We start from the raw sequence: 16,718 nt of genomic DNA on the forward strand, positions 1-16,718 counted from the left end.
TTCTTATTTACCCCTGCAAAACTCTACTTCACCTCTGAATACATTCAGAGTTCTCTATATTTTGAATACTTATATGGAATGATTACTCAGGCAATGTGTGTACTAACATGTATAGTGTTAACACGTAGAAAGCCCTGAAAAAACAGAGGATCTCTATCTCTGTGGTATTTTTGTGTTCTTTTTGATTTAAGAAATTAATGTATACATATATTGTTTGTACTATCAACATTTTACTAAACTCAACTATAGTTTTGCCTTGATTGGAAGAAAGCTTAAAGCTATGCATATGTTTGGAGCAGTTTGTGCTTTTCAGCCTTAGCTCACGAAGTAGGTAGTATTTCATATTTGAAATTATCACAGAAAGACTGAAGCAAAATTCCTGCTCAGAAACTAGCCTTGTTTAATGATATACTGAAGCAATAGAAAATTTCATACAGTATAACAGGTTTGTGTATTTTAATTTTTTTAATGCTTGTTATTAACCTAAAGAAAAAGTAGCTTGTTATGTTGAGGTTGTTTCTATATATGTTTTGACTAAAAACTATCTTTAATAAAAAGCTGGAGTAGTTTTTATCTGAGAAGATAATCATCAGTGAGTATTTCACAGCTCCATGTTCATTCCATTTTTTACTTTACAGTTGCAAAACATTTTAAAATTCTGTTGCTTTTTGAAGTTTGACGGTCTCTGGCTATCTTATTGTTTCTTGAAGTTACCCAGGAAAAAACGCATAGCATTTGCTCTATAAACAGGTTTGCTTTACTGTTCAGTGCATTTTCTATGCAATAATGGTTGGAAATTAGGACAGCACATATGAGAAACGTATGAAGATAAAAAGTTAGTTGTGCATCAAATTAAACAGAGCTCCATACTAAATGCACCGATCAAATAAAGCAACCTTCTATGAAGAACCCATGAAGCGCTTAAAGTTTGTGTTTGGGATATTTTTGTAACCTTTTGAGCTATGAGTTATAAAATATTCGACATCACCAAACTGTTCCTCTAGGTTGCTGTGCCAATATGCTATTTATTTGTGCAGAAACTAATTCTGGAAACAGAATATTTTGCTGAAGTAGCTTGTTTTAATGCAAAACTTTGGTGATGCCCACTCTTGCTTCACAGTACAGAATCATTCACTAAACCTGGTTAGTGACATCACATTGCTTTTCATACTTCTGTCATCTTACGCTTTAAGTTCGCTTTGATGTTTGTTGAGTATCGGAGGATTGAATCAATGATCTCTCTGTCTCTCTCGTGCTATTTTGTAAAAACACACAGTGCAGAAAATGAAAATGGCAGTAACAGGGTTTTAGAGCTCGTGTCTTAGATCTTGCTGTACTTCTGTTTGGGTAAGGTATAGTGTCCTTTTTAAACTAATATGAACTCATTGTGAAATTTCTGATAAAAAAGTCTGTAAAAATAAGTAATTATATTGGAGTTTTCCTGCTCCTCACTTTATGGAGAGACATATTAATACAGAAGTAGACTGTTTTTAGAAACACAGAACACTGCAGTTGTCAGTGTGGTTAAGTGCACAGAAAAACAGCTTAAAAAGCTTTCAGTCTCCGTAATCTCTGAATTGCACGTAGCTGTAGTACTTGCATCATTTTGGGTGGAAGTTATTTGCAAGTTAACTGGCTCTCTAGTTTTTGTTGTTGTTACTAGCTTGACTTAATAGAATGATTCTGATATTTAGAGATGTATCTGAAGGCACAGTTTATATTACTGAAGAAGGAAGCAACTTAAATAGTCTTAGGAATGAATATAAGAATACAATCATTGGTTCAGTTCTCTGCTATGTATAATGCATGATCAACTGTTACGTGAATTTGCTGCTCTGAGTGTCCATAGCCATTACAGCAATTCTGACTGTTCAACTGTTCTTGATATTACAGTGGACTAAAGAGGATGGACATAGAACTGCCACCTCTGCTGTCCCTAACCTGTTTGTTCCATTGAACACCAATCCAAAGGAGGTCCAAGAAATGAGGAACAAGGTTTGTAATAGCAGTAAAATGCCTTTTTTTTTTTTTTGGTTATCACTACACTTAAGTTGCATACTTGTAATGAACTAACTTACTTTGCTACAGTGAAATTTTTGAGGTTCGATAACACAGCTCTGGTATTGTCCTGCCCCTTTATAACTAGATGCTGAAACAATTCCTACATGTTCTGAACTCATCTTGGAAAAAGATGGCATTACTGTGCACTATGTGAAGACTTTCATTGTCTTATATTTTGTTACTGTCAGACCTGTTGCTGGATACCTCTGAAACAGCCACCACTGAGTTTATGGTAGTAATTCTGTTCCCTGAGATCAGAGTTTTACACTAGGGACCTGTTTTCCTGTTTTAGTTTCACCAGTTGAAATTGTGGCCTAGACAAAGAAGTCTATTGATCTCTCTCCGTATTATATTTTATTATATTATAATATACTGTGATTGTTGCAGAAATTTTTGGGGCCTTCGGAACTGCATGTTAAATCTTTTTGAAATGACCTAGCAGTTAATTTTCCAGTCTTTGAATTTCAGATCTTCTTGTCACCAATCTACCAACAGGAAAGCATTGAATGCATTGGGGTTTTTTCACTTTATTTCTTTTAAAGTATAAAATATGCATCTTGTTAATACTTAACTTGTTCTGGATTGTTTTGCTGCTTCTAACTGATGGCCGTATGGAACATGGGAGTTAGTGTTACATCACAGGAAAGTCTGTGTGCAGGGGTAGTAGCAGCAATACTGATTTGTTCTAAAAAAATTTGTAAAAGGTTGACAGAGCTTTTGCGTTTCCTGACTCGGCGCTGTAAAATAGTAATCACTTGAAATGAGAAGTCTGGTGAAATTGCCAAGCAGTTTCTTGGTGTTTGAAACACAAACATTGTTTTATTAAAAACTTGAATGAAGTGACTAAGAGGAGAGAAGTAAAACTTCAAACTTTACCTTCCTGCTGTCGAGAAGGGTAGTGAACTAGAAACAAGTACACATGATGCAGGATCTTCATACTTTCTGAAATATCAAGTATTAATAATACCTTGTGTTTGTATACTTGTATGCATGTATTTTTATATAAATTGAATGTCCTTTTTAGTTGTAAAGTAGAGGCCTTTCTAGAAGCATGCTTTTCTTCATCTATCTTGGAACAAGAGCCAGAATGGAAATGTGAGGAAACAACTAGGAACCTGAGCACGTATCTTGAAGTGGTGTTTATAAGCACAGCTTTATTTGATGGGTAGGGCCATAGCAATTGACACTAGCTGCAGCCTGTTGGCAGGTTCACCCACCCCTTTTTCAAATACGAAAACGTGGTTAACTTTTCCCTGTTGTTCATGTGACTGTATTCTGCTGCTTTCCTTTACAGATCCGAGAGCAAAATTTACAGGATATTAAAACCGCGGGCCCTCAATCACAGGTTCTTTCTGGGGTAGTTGTGGACAGGAGTCTTGTACAGGTGAGAGTATAAAATGCCTAAAACTGTTAGCTTAAAGTTAATCTACGATATCCTCTGCTTTCACCTAATATATCACTGTAAAATTATTCTTTAATTGGCAGAGAGTAACTGTTTATAAGGTAAGTCTTAGAGGTAACACCGTTGTCTTTGCGAGACTGCTCAGGGTCAGAAATTTAAGAGGCTTCAGCCATGTAACCTAAGCATGTCTGTGGAGGTTGCTTCTTGTTTGGTTGGTTTTTTTTTTTTTTTTTGCTGAATGTAATGCATGAAATCCAGGAGACTTATTTATATGGGTTAGTTTCTTGTTCAAAACTAGTTGGGCTTTGTGACAACTTTTTTATTTGTTTGTTTTCCAAGTTTATGTATCTTGAAGTATTAATACTGGGCACAGCAGGCTCACTATGGGGCAGTAGTGTTGCGTGTTAAATATGTTTTATCATGCTTGACAATATTTTATTTGAAGAGCAGTTTGGGAAAAAAAGCTATTATACATCAATAAAACTTAAAAGCAGTATATCTGGATATACAAAAGACTTCTATCTATGAATGATAGCTCAAAGTAAAGTAAGAATTAGAGCGATACAGTTATACTGTATAGCTGAATGACTTTAAAGCTCTCTGTATCTAAGTGCTTTATCTGCCCCAGATAAGTATTTTCTGATATGCGTTAAAAAGTTTGGCAAGTCTTATCATGACCATGGCATTATTTATGTTGGGTGTCATTTTGTGTGCATGTCAAGTCATTGTCATTTGCAATTTTATCTACCAGTTACTGTTTCTTTGCATGTTTGTAGCAAGCATCATAATGCTTTTGATGTTTTAAAGCCTGGGCTCGGTTTGCTCTGTTTACTCAATTTACTGTTGCAGGATGCTCCCCTCTCAGACTGTACGGAATCTATTGAAGGGCTCGATCTCACAGAGCAGGCCTTTAGTCCTGCTAAATCTCTGTCTGTTAGAAAGGTACTGCCCTGTCATACTGCTCTAAATACTGTTGTTCACCCTTCATTTTACCTCTTCCTTACCCTGACCTTTTCCCTCTGTTAGCTAATGATTTGGCTAAAAAAAAATAAAATAGATGGATCTCCAAATTATGTATATGCAACTATACAAGCAGTTACTTTACCCAGTTAAAGTATCTTTTAAGGATTTTGATCTTTTTCTTTGTTTGTAAAAGCTGATGAGGAAACACTTTTGATGTTAAGGTGCTGATTAGGTTCCGCATATAGTGAGTTTCTTTGCGCATGCTATTAGTGCTGAATTACTCTAATTTGAGATCCATTTTGCATTAGCTTAATCTCAGCCTGATTACATCAGTGTAATTCCGAAGATATCCACATGTCCAGAGTGTGTCATGCTGAGAAACACTGTCAACTTGTGATCCTACGTTGCTAGACATCTTGTTTCCTTAAAACTTCTGGCAGTTATCTACAAGAGTTGCTGAGTAATGCCCCACACTTCCAAAATCGATTGGCTTTCAAACATGTAATCATGCTTGTGCTTATGTAATATACTTTAAATACAGAATAAATTCAGGAGATGTGTGTATGGTTGGGGTGGGCAGTCCTTTGAGGCTGAGGAAACAGGAGCAGTTTGCCCATTGGAAACAATCTGTCCTTAGCTGTCTTGCATCAGTGTCTCTTCTGCTCCAGTATTTTATCTAAAAGATTCTTAAATCTTGGTTTAGGTTGTCCCTAACATCTCATAATCAGAATAGCCTTCCCATCAAAAAACAGAATACTTTGAGTTACATCATTGTTGCAAATCTCATGACTTCATAGCACTTTCTAGTGTAATGACCCAGTTTGTATTATAGATAGCTGTATCGTACTGAGACTTTGATAATGATGTTTTACAGATTACTGTCTGGTTTATCCATAGTATGAAAGGAAAAAATAATAAAATACTATTTCCAGATTTAAGATGAAAAATAAAACAAAGCCAAATTCTTCCAGGCAGTGCATGCCTTTTATTCTCTGCTTAATAATACCTTCAAAGTGAAAAAGTTATTTTTATGATAGTCATCCATTGGTTATCACAACACAGGTGGTTTCTTTCATCAATGATGTGCAAGATATCTTTCAAGTATTATTTCTGAATAATGGCATTATCTTTCTATAAAACTAGTCAAATATTTCACATGGATTTTTGTAGATGGTGAGGAGCCAAGGAAAGTTCTATTGGCTATATGATTTTGCCTAGGATAGTGTTAGGGCTTAGACGTCCCAATGATGTGTTTCCTTTTTGTGGTGTCATGAAAGTGCTTTCCTCCTGAAATACTGTGTAAAATTGGATCACAATGTTAATTACAGTAGGAGTGGCTTATTTCCTAATCTTTATCATCTTAATATGGATTGTGACCTGAATGTTTAATAATTTCCTGTTGGAGGGAAAAAAAAACCTAAACCAACAACAGCAACAACAAAAAAAAAACACCCAAAAAAACCCAAAGAACCCCTCACAAAACAAACAAACAAAACCCACAAAAAACCCCAATGAACTAAACAACAACAACAAAAAAACCCACCAGAGATATCTTCTAGAAAGATTATGCCAAAAATCAGTTGTGTATTGTGGACAAAGGAAATATAAGCAGTCTTACAATGCCTACATAAACCTTGCGTGAAACTTTGAATGAAACTTCAAGGAGACCTGTACATCAAGGACTTAAGGACTTTTAGGTACCAGATAATTACAAGTTCTCGGTTGACAAATTCTTTGACACTTGAGTACAGTTAAAGTAAAAAGTTCCATCTGGTTGCAGTAACACTTAAAATGTATTATGTTTTCAGTTAACATTGAGATTTATATCCAATACTAATGCACACTATTTTGGATTAAAAAAATCCTGTTTGCGTACAGTATGCATGTAGTGCTTTGAGTCTTCTGTGCCTATGGCTGCAGTAGTAAATACTCCATTTTGCCTTGTCACTTGCTTTGTCCATGTTCTGAGAAGTCCTGGCCACATTGCAACACAAGCTACCTTGTGCATCATGTAATTTTATTCGTGTTATAGACTTGGTTAACCAAGCTTCTGCTGCAGTCTTGGCTGAATGAGAGGGAATGTTGGTTATTCTTACCAATGACCATTCTGCAATCCCATTTAAAAAAAAAAAAATCACACGCATTTTCAAGAGTTTTAAGTAAAAGGGGAATTTCCCGTTTCATGTCTCTTCCTTTAGAATGGAAATTCTGTGGCTTTGTTCTTTATGAAGAGCCTCTCAGTTCTGCCCCAGAGGTGGCACTGTGTTTTAATGTCGACTTCTACATGAACAGTACTTTAAGAATCTTGGGTTTTTTGGATAAAGGCACTGCATTAATGCCAGATTGTGTTAAGAGCGATTGTTAACTTTAGACAATTATTATGAACCTGCTGTCTGATTGAGAGAGCAATTGGCATGTATAAGGTGCCGGTTTTGCTCATATCTATCCTTGAGAATGAGATGAAGTGCTTGCCTGTTAAATGATGGTCGCCTCACAGCAGTTTTGAATTTTTCTCTGAAAGCAAGATTTGGTGGAGAAGTTGCAAAATGACTTGATCATCTAAAATTTCCTTGTAAGATAGGTGAGGTCCAAGTTTAGTATGCAGGTATATTGTGTATCATTAGCTGTAAATGACTTTCCCTTTCTTGGATCTTTGTGGGAGAGTATGCCCCTACAAAATTGTCAGGAGTGGAAAATATATTCTGTTCATGAATGTAATCTATGCATTATTTCTTACAGTGGAGAAAATGCTGTTGATGTTCAGGTGCTTACACATGCAATAAAACTTCAAATAGTCATCAAAATAGTACTGGAATCATCATCAAAATAATACTAGTATCAGCGTAATCCAGATGAAATCACTAGAACATTGATTTTTTGCATGTCATCCTGTGTTGAAACAGCATGCCAGTCTTTTATATGGGAATTTATTCCCTCCCTACAGGCTCTCTAACACTGGAAGCAACTCCAGACCAATTTTCTTGTTCAATTTTTGTTAATATTTGTAGGAATCTCTGAATGGCATGGACAGTTTGATAGCTCTGCAAAGTCTTGTCTGTTTTAATGTCACATTTAACAGTCTAAAATATGTCCTGTACTGTCTTTTTAGTCCTTTATACTTGTTTTCCTTCTGTCCCATGTTACTATCTTCATTTTGTGTTGTATATTTCTATTTGAATTCTTGGAAGGCTGCTCTGTGGCCTATTCTGGGAAGTAATGCATCTCCACTTCTTTGATTTGTACGTGTTTTAGAGTAATCATGTTGCAGAACTTGCTAACATACTACTATAATTTATTTTCCAAGTAGAATCGGTCCCTCTACCCTTATAATTCTCATTAGTGGCCTTTGAACTGCTTCCATATTCTTGATATTGAGCAAAACTGGATGTGTCAATCTGGAAACAGCTTTTAGCAGATCGAAAGTTTGCCTTTCTGGTCTCTCGTGTAATTTTTCTGCTTTTACGGTCCAAAAAACACAAGTGCTTTTTCTTTGTGATACATAATCCACTTACTGTCGTTGCCTCTGATCTTTTTCAATATTGGGTCAAAGATACTCAGCTAGTACAAATACTGTTTGCATCGATTGTGGGTGTAGGTTTTGTGTGTGTTTGGCTTTGTTTTGTTTGTTTGTTTTAATTTGGTAAATGTGATAAGCTTGATGTGCTGCTTTTGTTCCCAGCAGTTAACAAAGGTGCTGGCTTATGGAGGAGAAGACGTAATGCCAGTGCACTAGGCATCTGGCCGCAAACTGCGCGTCTTGCTGTTTGTCATTCTGAAATCAATAGGCATTCAGTAAAACTTTGTTTCATGTGAGAGTTGTTCTACCCAGTCATTTTGGATTTAACTTGCAGACAAGACTGTCTTCCAGATTAGATTGTCTTGGGTTTGTCTTGCAGACAGGATTCAAAGGTTCTTAAACATTCCAGGGATACCAGTGCGCACTGTATGTCTTGTTCCTCTGTTGACTTTTATAATCCTAGAAAACTCTAGAAACTCTGCCCGAGATCGGTGCTTTACAAGCGCCTGCTACTTATTGCTGAGTTTCAGTTAAAACTACGTACTTAGTGTGAAGGGTGGGCAGAGAGAGAGAGGGAAATATAAAATTGCCATGGGCACCCATTTTCTGCCATCATTAATAGCTGGGACCTGTACTTTCGGGGGCGTTTTACATTTTCTACAGAACAATTAGGATTGGTACAAAGATTGATATTTTTTTTTTTTTTGTGTGTGTGACTTTTTTATGCATTATCCTGTTAAAAAAAAGCCGTGACTATCAAATTGGAGATTTTCTGGTATTCAGACAGCTGGTGCTTAATGGAAATAGTTGAGAAAAGGCTTTTGACATTCTACTGACGTTCTGCATCTAAGACCAGAGTTCCTCTTATTTTATGGAGAAACGGAGGCGATCTATGATGTTTTAGAGATGTTTCTCTCCTGCAGCTCCTTTCAGGATCTTACAGTGGAGTCTTGTTGCTCTGCTGTTTGTTCTTCAGTACTTCTGGCTGGTGGTTGCTTCCTGAAGAGCAGCACAGCTTCTAACAACCAGCTGTTCTTACCTCCCTGGATTGCTCTAGACCAGATTTCTGGAGATCTCTTACGAGGCTTTCAGAAATATCAAACTGCTCTTGTCTTCGTTCCATCTGGACGTTCTTGTCTGTCACCTTTTTGGTGCTGACAGCTTGTCCAAAACAGCTCTTAGCATCCCAAACAGTACTCTGTCTAATTTCATCTTCAGTTTTACAGTGAAGATCTCATGCTTGTCCATCAAGTATGGACATGGAATGGAATGTTGGTCTCTTTGTTTGGGTGCAATTTATTTTTGAACTGTGCTTTCTAATGCTGTCTTTTAAATACTGGTACAAATAACATTTGACTATGAAGATGACTTGGGCCAATCAATGACCCATACGTATTTGGTAATGGAATTCAAATACCCGTTTTCAACAATGCCGACAATTCAGGTATCACAATGGCGGGAGGCGCAGACCACACGTCACTCATTTCCAGACTAGTGTCAGTACAGTTCTGTATATCCAATGAAAAAACCAAGTGCTTAAAGAAGTCACCCAAAAGACAGAGCAGCTATCCAGGCAAGCATCTTCCCTATCTGAGACAATGAAAAGCCAACGGCTTTAGTCTTTACTATACGATTAGAAAAGAAAAACTAAAAACCTTAGCACTAGAGACTCTGATGCAGCTGCTTTTGTCCATTGGAACTTACTGTACTTGCTATTGTTTTATTTTTATTTGTATAAATTCTATCTGACTTGTATGACAAATGTTATAGATGTAAATATGCTAACTTGTATAAGGTTACAGTTAACCTTAATTACTTAAAAATTGCTTGTAATAAACTGTTAATGTGGTGTATACAGAACACATAGAAGATGGCTTTTTACTATAACATCTGTTAGATGTTATGTAGTAGCTACTGGAAATGGCTTTTCCCTTATTTAAAAAACAACAACAACAAAAACTGAAACAAAAAAACCCCAAAACAAACCACAAACAATAATACCTATGAGCTGAGTCCTGTGAACTTCTACAGGTATTCTGTGCCCAGCGTGCCATGCGGTTGGGCCTGGTATCCTGTTTCTTTTGTGGGGAGAAAAAGAAACTTGATACTTCTGTGACTTCAGATAAAATCCAGCTAGGCTGTTTGGCTGCTGTTTGATTTACTGCTTAATGGTGGATATTCCCTGGTGGAAACACTGATGTGTCTGTAAGAGTAATTAATGAGACCTTTTCTCCTTTATATTAACCTGCTGTCGATTAATTTTTTTTTTTTTAAATTCTGTAGTAGATTTTTTTTAATCTAAAAGAAAATAAATGTAGCATTTTTCAGATTATCTTTTTGTTTGGTTTTTGGTTGCTTTGTAGCCTCTGTACTTCTCAGGGTTCTGCAAGTTACTGCTCGATTGCAGATGTATCTTAATTTTGTTTTGTCAGGGAGAGCTGGTGACTGCGTCAAAGGCAATAATTGAGAAAGAATATCAACCAAAAGTCATAGTGAGCACCACAGGACCAAATCCCTTCAATAAACTCACCGACCGAGAACTGGAAGAATATCGCAAAGAAGTAGAAAGAAAGCAGAAGGGACCAGAAGGTTGGTTTCTCTGTGTGTGTTTTTTCTGCAATAGACTATAATCCCAGGAAGTTTATTGCTAATTGGAAGGTGGGTTACCTGCAAAGGCCAAGGCCATGGATAAATTATTCGGCTTTTGTGTGTTTCAGTTTTTCCAGTGTGAATTAGAAATTTAACAAGCATGTTGGAGATAGAACGTGCGATCTAAGTGTTAATGGAGTGTTCTGTGAAATGCATAGATCTTATTTTAAAAATTATCCTAGCAGGCAAACTGGGGTGTTTAGTATGGCCAGTTACTGCTGCTATTAGGAGGTGGAAAGCTTGAAACTTCAGTCAAAAAAATTTCCAGGTACTGCAAAGTATTGCAGACTCTTGCGCTTTGTTTCCCTCAGTGCTAGAGATGGTCTAGGGTGTTGCTTTTTTAGCAGCAAAACTGCAGTTTTCTAACTCATTGAAAATTGTGGATTTGAGAAATCCGTTGAATGGGGAAGATACGGAACAACATTTGATGGCTACTTGGGCATGGCACATCTTGGGGACTTCCCCCAAAACAGACTTTCTGAAGTATCATAGAATTATGAGAGAATTATTCAGTAAGGGGAGATTGTTGCTGCATCTGAAGGGGCGCAGCTTTAGTACCTGCTTTACTTCTGTATAGTCCCAAGGGATGATAACTTGCAATGCTCATCTGTTGTTAGGTTTTGAATTTGGATGATGCAGGAGCCACAAGTGCCATTTCCCTTGCAGCGTGTGCTCCCTGCTTCTGCTTCTTGATAAGATGATGTAGGAGCCATTGTAGACTGTATGTGTTCGGTTAACCAAGTATTGGGCTCTGTGGGGTGGGATGCGCTGCTGTTATGCCTGTGTAACTGCCTACATTTATTCTCTCAGTAACATTGCTACATCCTCCTTAGATAAGATATCAAAGTATGGAGAGACTGTGTTACTGAGACAGACACCAGCTGGGGAACAGAGTACATTGCTTAGAAATCAGACCATCAGTGAGCAAAATACGTCAGATAACAAATCTCTGGATTTGAAAGGCAGATCAAAAACCTGTCAAGGAACAGATACGAAGACTTTACAGGATCGTGACGTATCATCACTGTCTAAATCTTTAGATAACACTCAGTTTGCTGCTGCATGGGTTTCTTGTCAGACCACGCAGCAAGTCATCACGCATCTTAACCGAGAAGAGCCAGATGGGCAGAAGTCCTCCCATAAGGAATTTCATACTGCAGTGATCAAAGCATTAAGGTCCGATCCGGACCTTTTGGCTGAGGCCTCAGGTATTACTGATGTGGTACAGTTGGGCTTGCAATCGAAGGAACGACCTCTTTACCTACACTGTTTGGAGATTCTGTCAGTTGAGTCTCATCTGTGGGACTGATTTCACTTTTAATTGTCCTGGTGAACTGTGTGGAACCATGTTTTAATGTTGTTCCTGATACACGGTGTACTCTATTAATGTTTTCCTTTGGATCTAGGGCTGTTTAAACCTGGAGGCAAAGGGGACCCTCCTTACTAATAACCAATACGCAAACCACTGTGAAATCCATTTTGAATCATTTAATTACTGCATGTTTCTCTGATTATCTGTGCAGTCTTCTTTCCTTTTGGGATGCGATTTTGTTTACTCTGCGTTTCAGCAATACAAAGCAAGCAAAAGAGCATTATCTTGTGTAGGTCTGATAGCATTTCCCTGCCCCCCCCCCCCATTTGTTTGTCTTCCCTCACAAGTTTTCTTTAGAACAGCATGATAAACCAATTCATAAACAAATGCATTTTTCATGACCTCTTATGAGGAGGGGAGAAAAAAAAACAAAACCAAAAAAAACCCAAAACAAAACCAAAAAAACCACAGCTCAACTGTGACTTCAACAGTTTTGTTAATATCAAGCTATCACTTAATTTTCTTTTGCTTGTTTTGGTATTATTTAATATCCTGGCAGAATTTTGATTCAGAAAAATGTATTCATATCCTGTGTGCATGGAGCAAAAGGATACTTTTGTTTTCTCACGTGCTGAAAGGTTTTGTTTGCCTTTTTAATGTCTCTTTGTCTACACCTGCAGAACCTTCAGAAGATGGCAGACAACAGAAGGAGAGAAGTCCCCCTGATCACACTTCCGCTCGCACTCCTCCCAGTACGCCGATTAAAATAGAGGAAGGTATGTTCTTCTGATTTGGGGGCCAGGGGAAACCAGTAACTGCATCATTAGTGGCTGACGCATGAAAATATATGAACTAGTATCTAATAAAGGTAAATTACTACTTGTATTTTATTTTTATGCTACCTAAAATCTACAACACTGAACTATGAGTGTAATAGGAGTTATGTTTACAATAATAAAGAAGTGTGCATTAATATAACGACAAATGTTCATCTCTTCAGAATTGCCTTGTCATCTCTTGGTGTTTCTCAGCTGGTTTACCCTTTTGAACGTTTTCTGCGAGAAAGAATTGCTCTTATGAAATTACATAGTGTCTGATGGTGAACCAGACACAAATCCAGACGTTGTGGTAAATCTCCTTCACCAATTGCACATTTCTTAAACATTATTGTACTTGGATTACACCTCAGTAAATATTTTTTCCAACTCAATTTGAATCTAAATATCATTATTTGCTCACCTTATGGAGTAATTTTAACTAAAATGAGAGCAGGGCTGGTAAAGTCTACGATTTTCTCAAAAAAGGATAAAATACCAATCCTGAACAGGTGTAATCTAATTTTTGTCTTGTTTCTTTTACCTTGTACATTGGATATATCACTTGTCTGTTAGTCTTCCATTCACTACTTCATCTCATTCTGTTTTCTATAAGAATGGTTGCAACCATTCTTCTGACTTAACACAATGGCTGTGATGAATGCATAGATTCTCTACTTGTGCTTTTTTCTTCTTGTGGCTGCGTTACAAGCAGGAGATGGATATGCTAAAGAGTACCTGTTACCATAGTAAGTATCATTCCATACTCTGACCCGCTTATGTGCTTTGCTTCACTTCTTGCATCTTTGTTTACTAAGGTTTTCTTGTTGGGTTTGCTTTTTTTTTTTTTTTTTGAAGCAGGCTTTTTCGGTTGAGACGCTGATTTCTTTAGTTCTCGATTTCATTAAATTAGGTAGTTACAGATCTTACGTTAAAATGCACTCCCCCTTTGACAGAGACTGCGAAAGTGACATCATGTGTTTCCATATCTGTGTGTCCGATCCCTCAGTTTAAAAAGGAATAGTCTGAAGTCGTCTTTCAGATACAGCTGAAACAGGGCTGGGGGTTTCTGCCCCAACAGTTTGCTGCTGCCTACGCAACTTGGACCTGGCCATGAAATGGAAGAAAGTTCCTAATCTGTTCCCGTGCAAAAGTGTTACCACTGACATTGATTTAAACTTACCCAGCAGACTTCTGCACAGAAGTGGATGTGGAACTACTGCGATGTTACATGTGTCAGCTGTAGGGAAATTCAAATTCCAACCAGGGAATAGCAGCAACTTCTACAGCTGTTTTGGCTAGATCTGCAGGGCTCCGTCAGATTATGCTTTGGACTAATAAGGATGTTTGGCCCCCTCCGTCTGTACGTCCTGTTATATCCAAAAGTCAGTGTGTTTGTCATAGATATGAAAGTCAGACTACATCGTAGACAACTGTGATGTTACTGATAAAGTTCTAAAACCTGAAAATTCTTCTAAACTGAGAATTGTGTTCCACAGACTCTTCTAGTTGTACAAGTTTTCCAGGACAAACATACAAAGCTTATCTTAGAGAGCAACTGGAAGCTCACACCGTGAGGACTGTGGTTGGCAGAAGTGCTGTCGAATGCCAGTGTTCTCTGTATACAGCCACTGCCCCGCTTTTTTTGCCTCATATTGGTTCTATTTAAGCATAGCTGAAGTCAGAAGCGTGTTTTGTGTTAACTCAGTTATAGCCGAGTTTGTATGTTTGTCCACATGTTTGTGTTGAAAAAACCCGTAAACCTTTATTTTCATAAATAACGTGAACTGTAAACACACACCAGTATTAATGTTACTTTTCAAACTCTTATGCCACAGTATATATAAAGGGAGAGCATGGGTGTAGACATGATTATTCTAAAAAAAAAAATTAAGACATTTTGAGGTACTGCTGAGTTCTTAAACTGTAAATAGGTTTTGCAGCAAGATATGTTTTCAAACCTTCCTAGTTAAGTTACTGAAATCCATCAAGGAGAATAGCAAGGTGTTTACATATCGTACGCTTTCTTTATCAGATGTGGAATTTGTAAATCCCCCTAATGCTGGTAAAACGTTGCCCTTAGCGAGCTAGACGAACAGATGTTTGTTTGATTCCAGCACAATGTTAATCCGTTTACTAAAGATGATGGTAATTTGACAAACTGGGAAGGATAGCAGTCCTGGATTAATGAGTTATAAAACTGTTTTGATTTATCCAATGCTTAGGCCAACAGGCAAGTGCTGTTTGAATGCCTGTAGCCTCCTATTCTTTAATTTTAAGAAATTCTAATCCCTTTTTTGAAACTTGGTTTGAAACTTTCTTTTAAACTTCTTTTTAAAAGATGGAATAAAACTGACTGACAATCTGATACGGTGCCTGTTCTAAAAATTGGGCCAGCTAATGAGTAGAATAGAGTATTTTCAGTTGGAAGGGACCTGCGATGATTGTGTAGTCCAACGGCCTGACCGCTGCAGGGCTGACCAAGAGCTAAAGCACGTTGTTAAGGGCACTGCCCAAATGCCTCTTAAACACCGATGGGCTTGGGGCACCGACCACCTCTCTAGGAAGCCCGTCCCAGCGTTTGACCGCCCTCTCGGTAAAGAAATGCTTCCTGATGGCCAGTCTGAACCTCCCCTGGCGCAGCGGTGAACCCTTCCCACGCCTCCGATGACCGGATCCCAGGGAGAGGAGCTCAGCAATGCTTTCAGTTAATTCCTGAAAAGTAAAAATGAAATCCAAGAAGAGCGCAGTGGTAGTGAAGAATTGTAGGTGGTGCTTCTTACAAATCTGTGTGTCACATACATACACGGGTGAAACTGGAGCTTCAGGAGGCAGCTTGTAATGTACATAATCGCTTTCTTTTTTTTTACTCTGTTTTAAATCCTGCCTGCATTATAACTTCTAAACTGCTACCTTGTGCATTCTGAGTGTTTGGCACTGAATACTAAGTAGTGTGTTTTGTTTATTTAACCTATTAGAAGCTCATGGTGCTCTAGGCAAAACACGTTGGGCTTTCTAGCAGGTATTCCCAGAACAGAGCCCTCAAAAATATATTTGAGGATTATTAATCCCATCTGGCAGAAATGAAAAGAACACTCATTGTCATTTCCATAGGAAAAATGAGAAAGTATCAAGTATTTTCTGTAAATTCTTGTGCAAGCCTTCAGTCTTTTCCAATGAAAATGAACAAGATTTTAAAAGGGTAAAAAATACGTGCCTTTCTTTTGTGCCTTACAATGAGCACGGCCTGGATTTTGTTCCGAATTCCTCCTTCCGTAACATCAACGGGGACGTGTTTGACCCAGCCGTGTTTGACACTCCTCGGCTCCAGTGCCGTGCTGAGCGCTGCAGGGACCTTTCAGAAGTGCTCCTTGCTAAATACCTGTGCACAAAGAGGAGCTTTAAACAGAACATCTCGAAAGCATAGCGGTGGAGGAGGGAAGCGTTGCAGTTGAGGGAGCAGCGGTACGGTTCGCCTTTGGACATAAAGTTGTCACTGGATTTTTGATGTCCCTTTATACAGGGGTGAGTCTTGCTCAGAAAAAAGCTGTATTGCATAAGCTGCTGAGCTCACTTGATTTGATAAACCACGTGGATTTTCCTTGTAGGAATCCATAACGTATACTCATATCTTGCAAAAGAAGGGAAGCCTTTGTGATAGGAAATCACATTCTGAACCAAATCTGTTAGATCTCATGAAAGAATATTACGAAAATCCAAGCATTGCGATTAAGAATTGGCAAGCCAACAGTTTAGAAATTGATGGATTTGCATGTATCGGATCACTGCAAACCAGCAATTAGTTTTATCCCACCAAAAGGAAAAAGAATTAAGATTAATTCTATGCCGCTCTCTTCAACGCCAACGAAAACTGTAGGTTTCATTCCTGCTTACTGCACTAAAATCTCACGTAGCTTGCAAATGCTATAAATAAGACACATGAGAAGTCTGAACAGTCGCTTTCTTGCTGGTTTGCACCCACGTGATGGAATTCAGCTT

General features: G+C 37.9%; 1 protein-coding gene across 20 annotated transcripts in view; it reads left to right on the forward strand.

Moving 5' to 3' along the window:
* The window catches only part of ADD1 (adducin 1), a 67,021-nt gene that overhangs the window by 47,764 nt on the left and 2,539 nt on the right, over window positions 1-16,718 (forward strand). For 4 of the 20 annotated variants that reach the window (XM_087737644.1, XM_087737643.1, XM_087737647.1 and 1 more), the window contains 6 exons: window positions 1,894-1,995; window positions 3,356-3,445; window positions 4,313-4,405; window positions 10,376-10,532; window positions 11,426-11,800; window positions 12,585-12,680. In XM_087737644.1, the coding sequence (XP_087593770.1) occupies window positions 1,894-1,995; window positions 3,356-3,445; window positions 4,313-4,405; window positions 10,376-10,532; window positions 11,426-11,800; window positions 12,585-12,680 (913 nt within the window). The other 16 variants (XM_087737657.1, XM_087737658.1, XM_087737648.1 and 13 more) reach the window with 10 other exon arrangements.

The sequence above is a fragment of the Nipponia nippon genome, unplaced genomic scaffold (genome assembly GCF_047370975.1).
Source record: "Nipponia nippon isolate SJK-2023a ecotype South Korea unplaced genomic scaffold, ASM4737097v1 scaffold_6, whole genome shotgun sequence".
Classification (NCBI taxonomy): Eukaryota; Metazoa; Chordata; class Aves; order Pelecaniformes; family Threskiornithidae; genus Nipponia; species Nipponia nippon.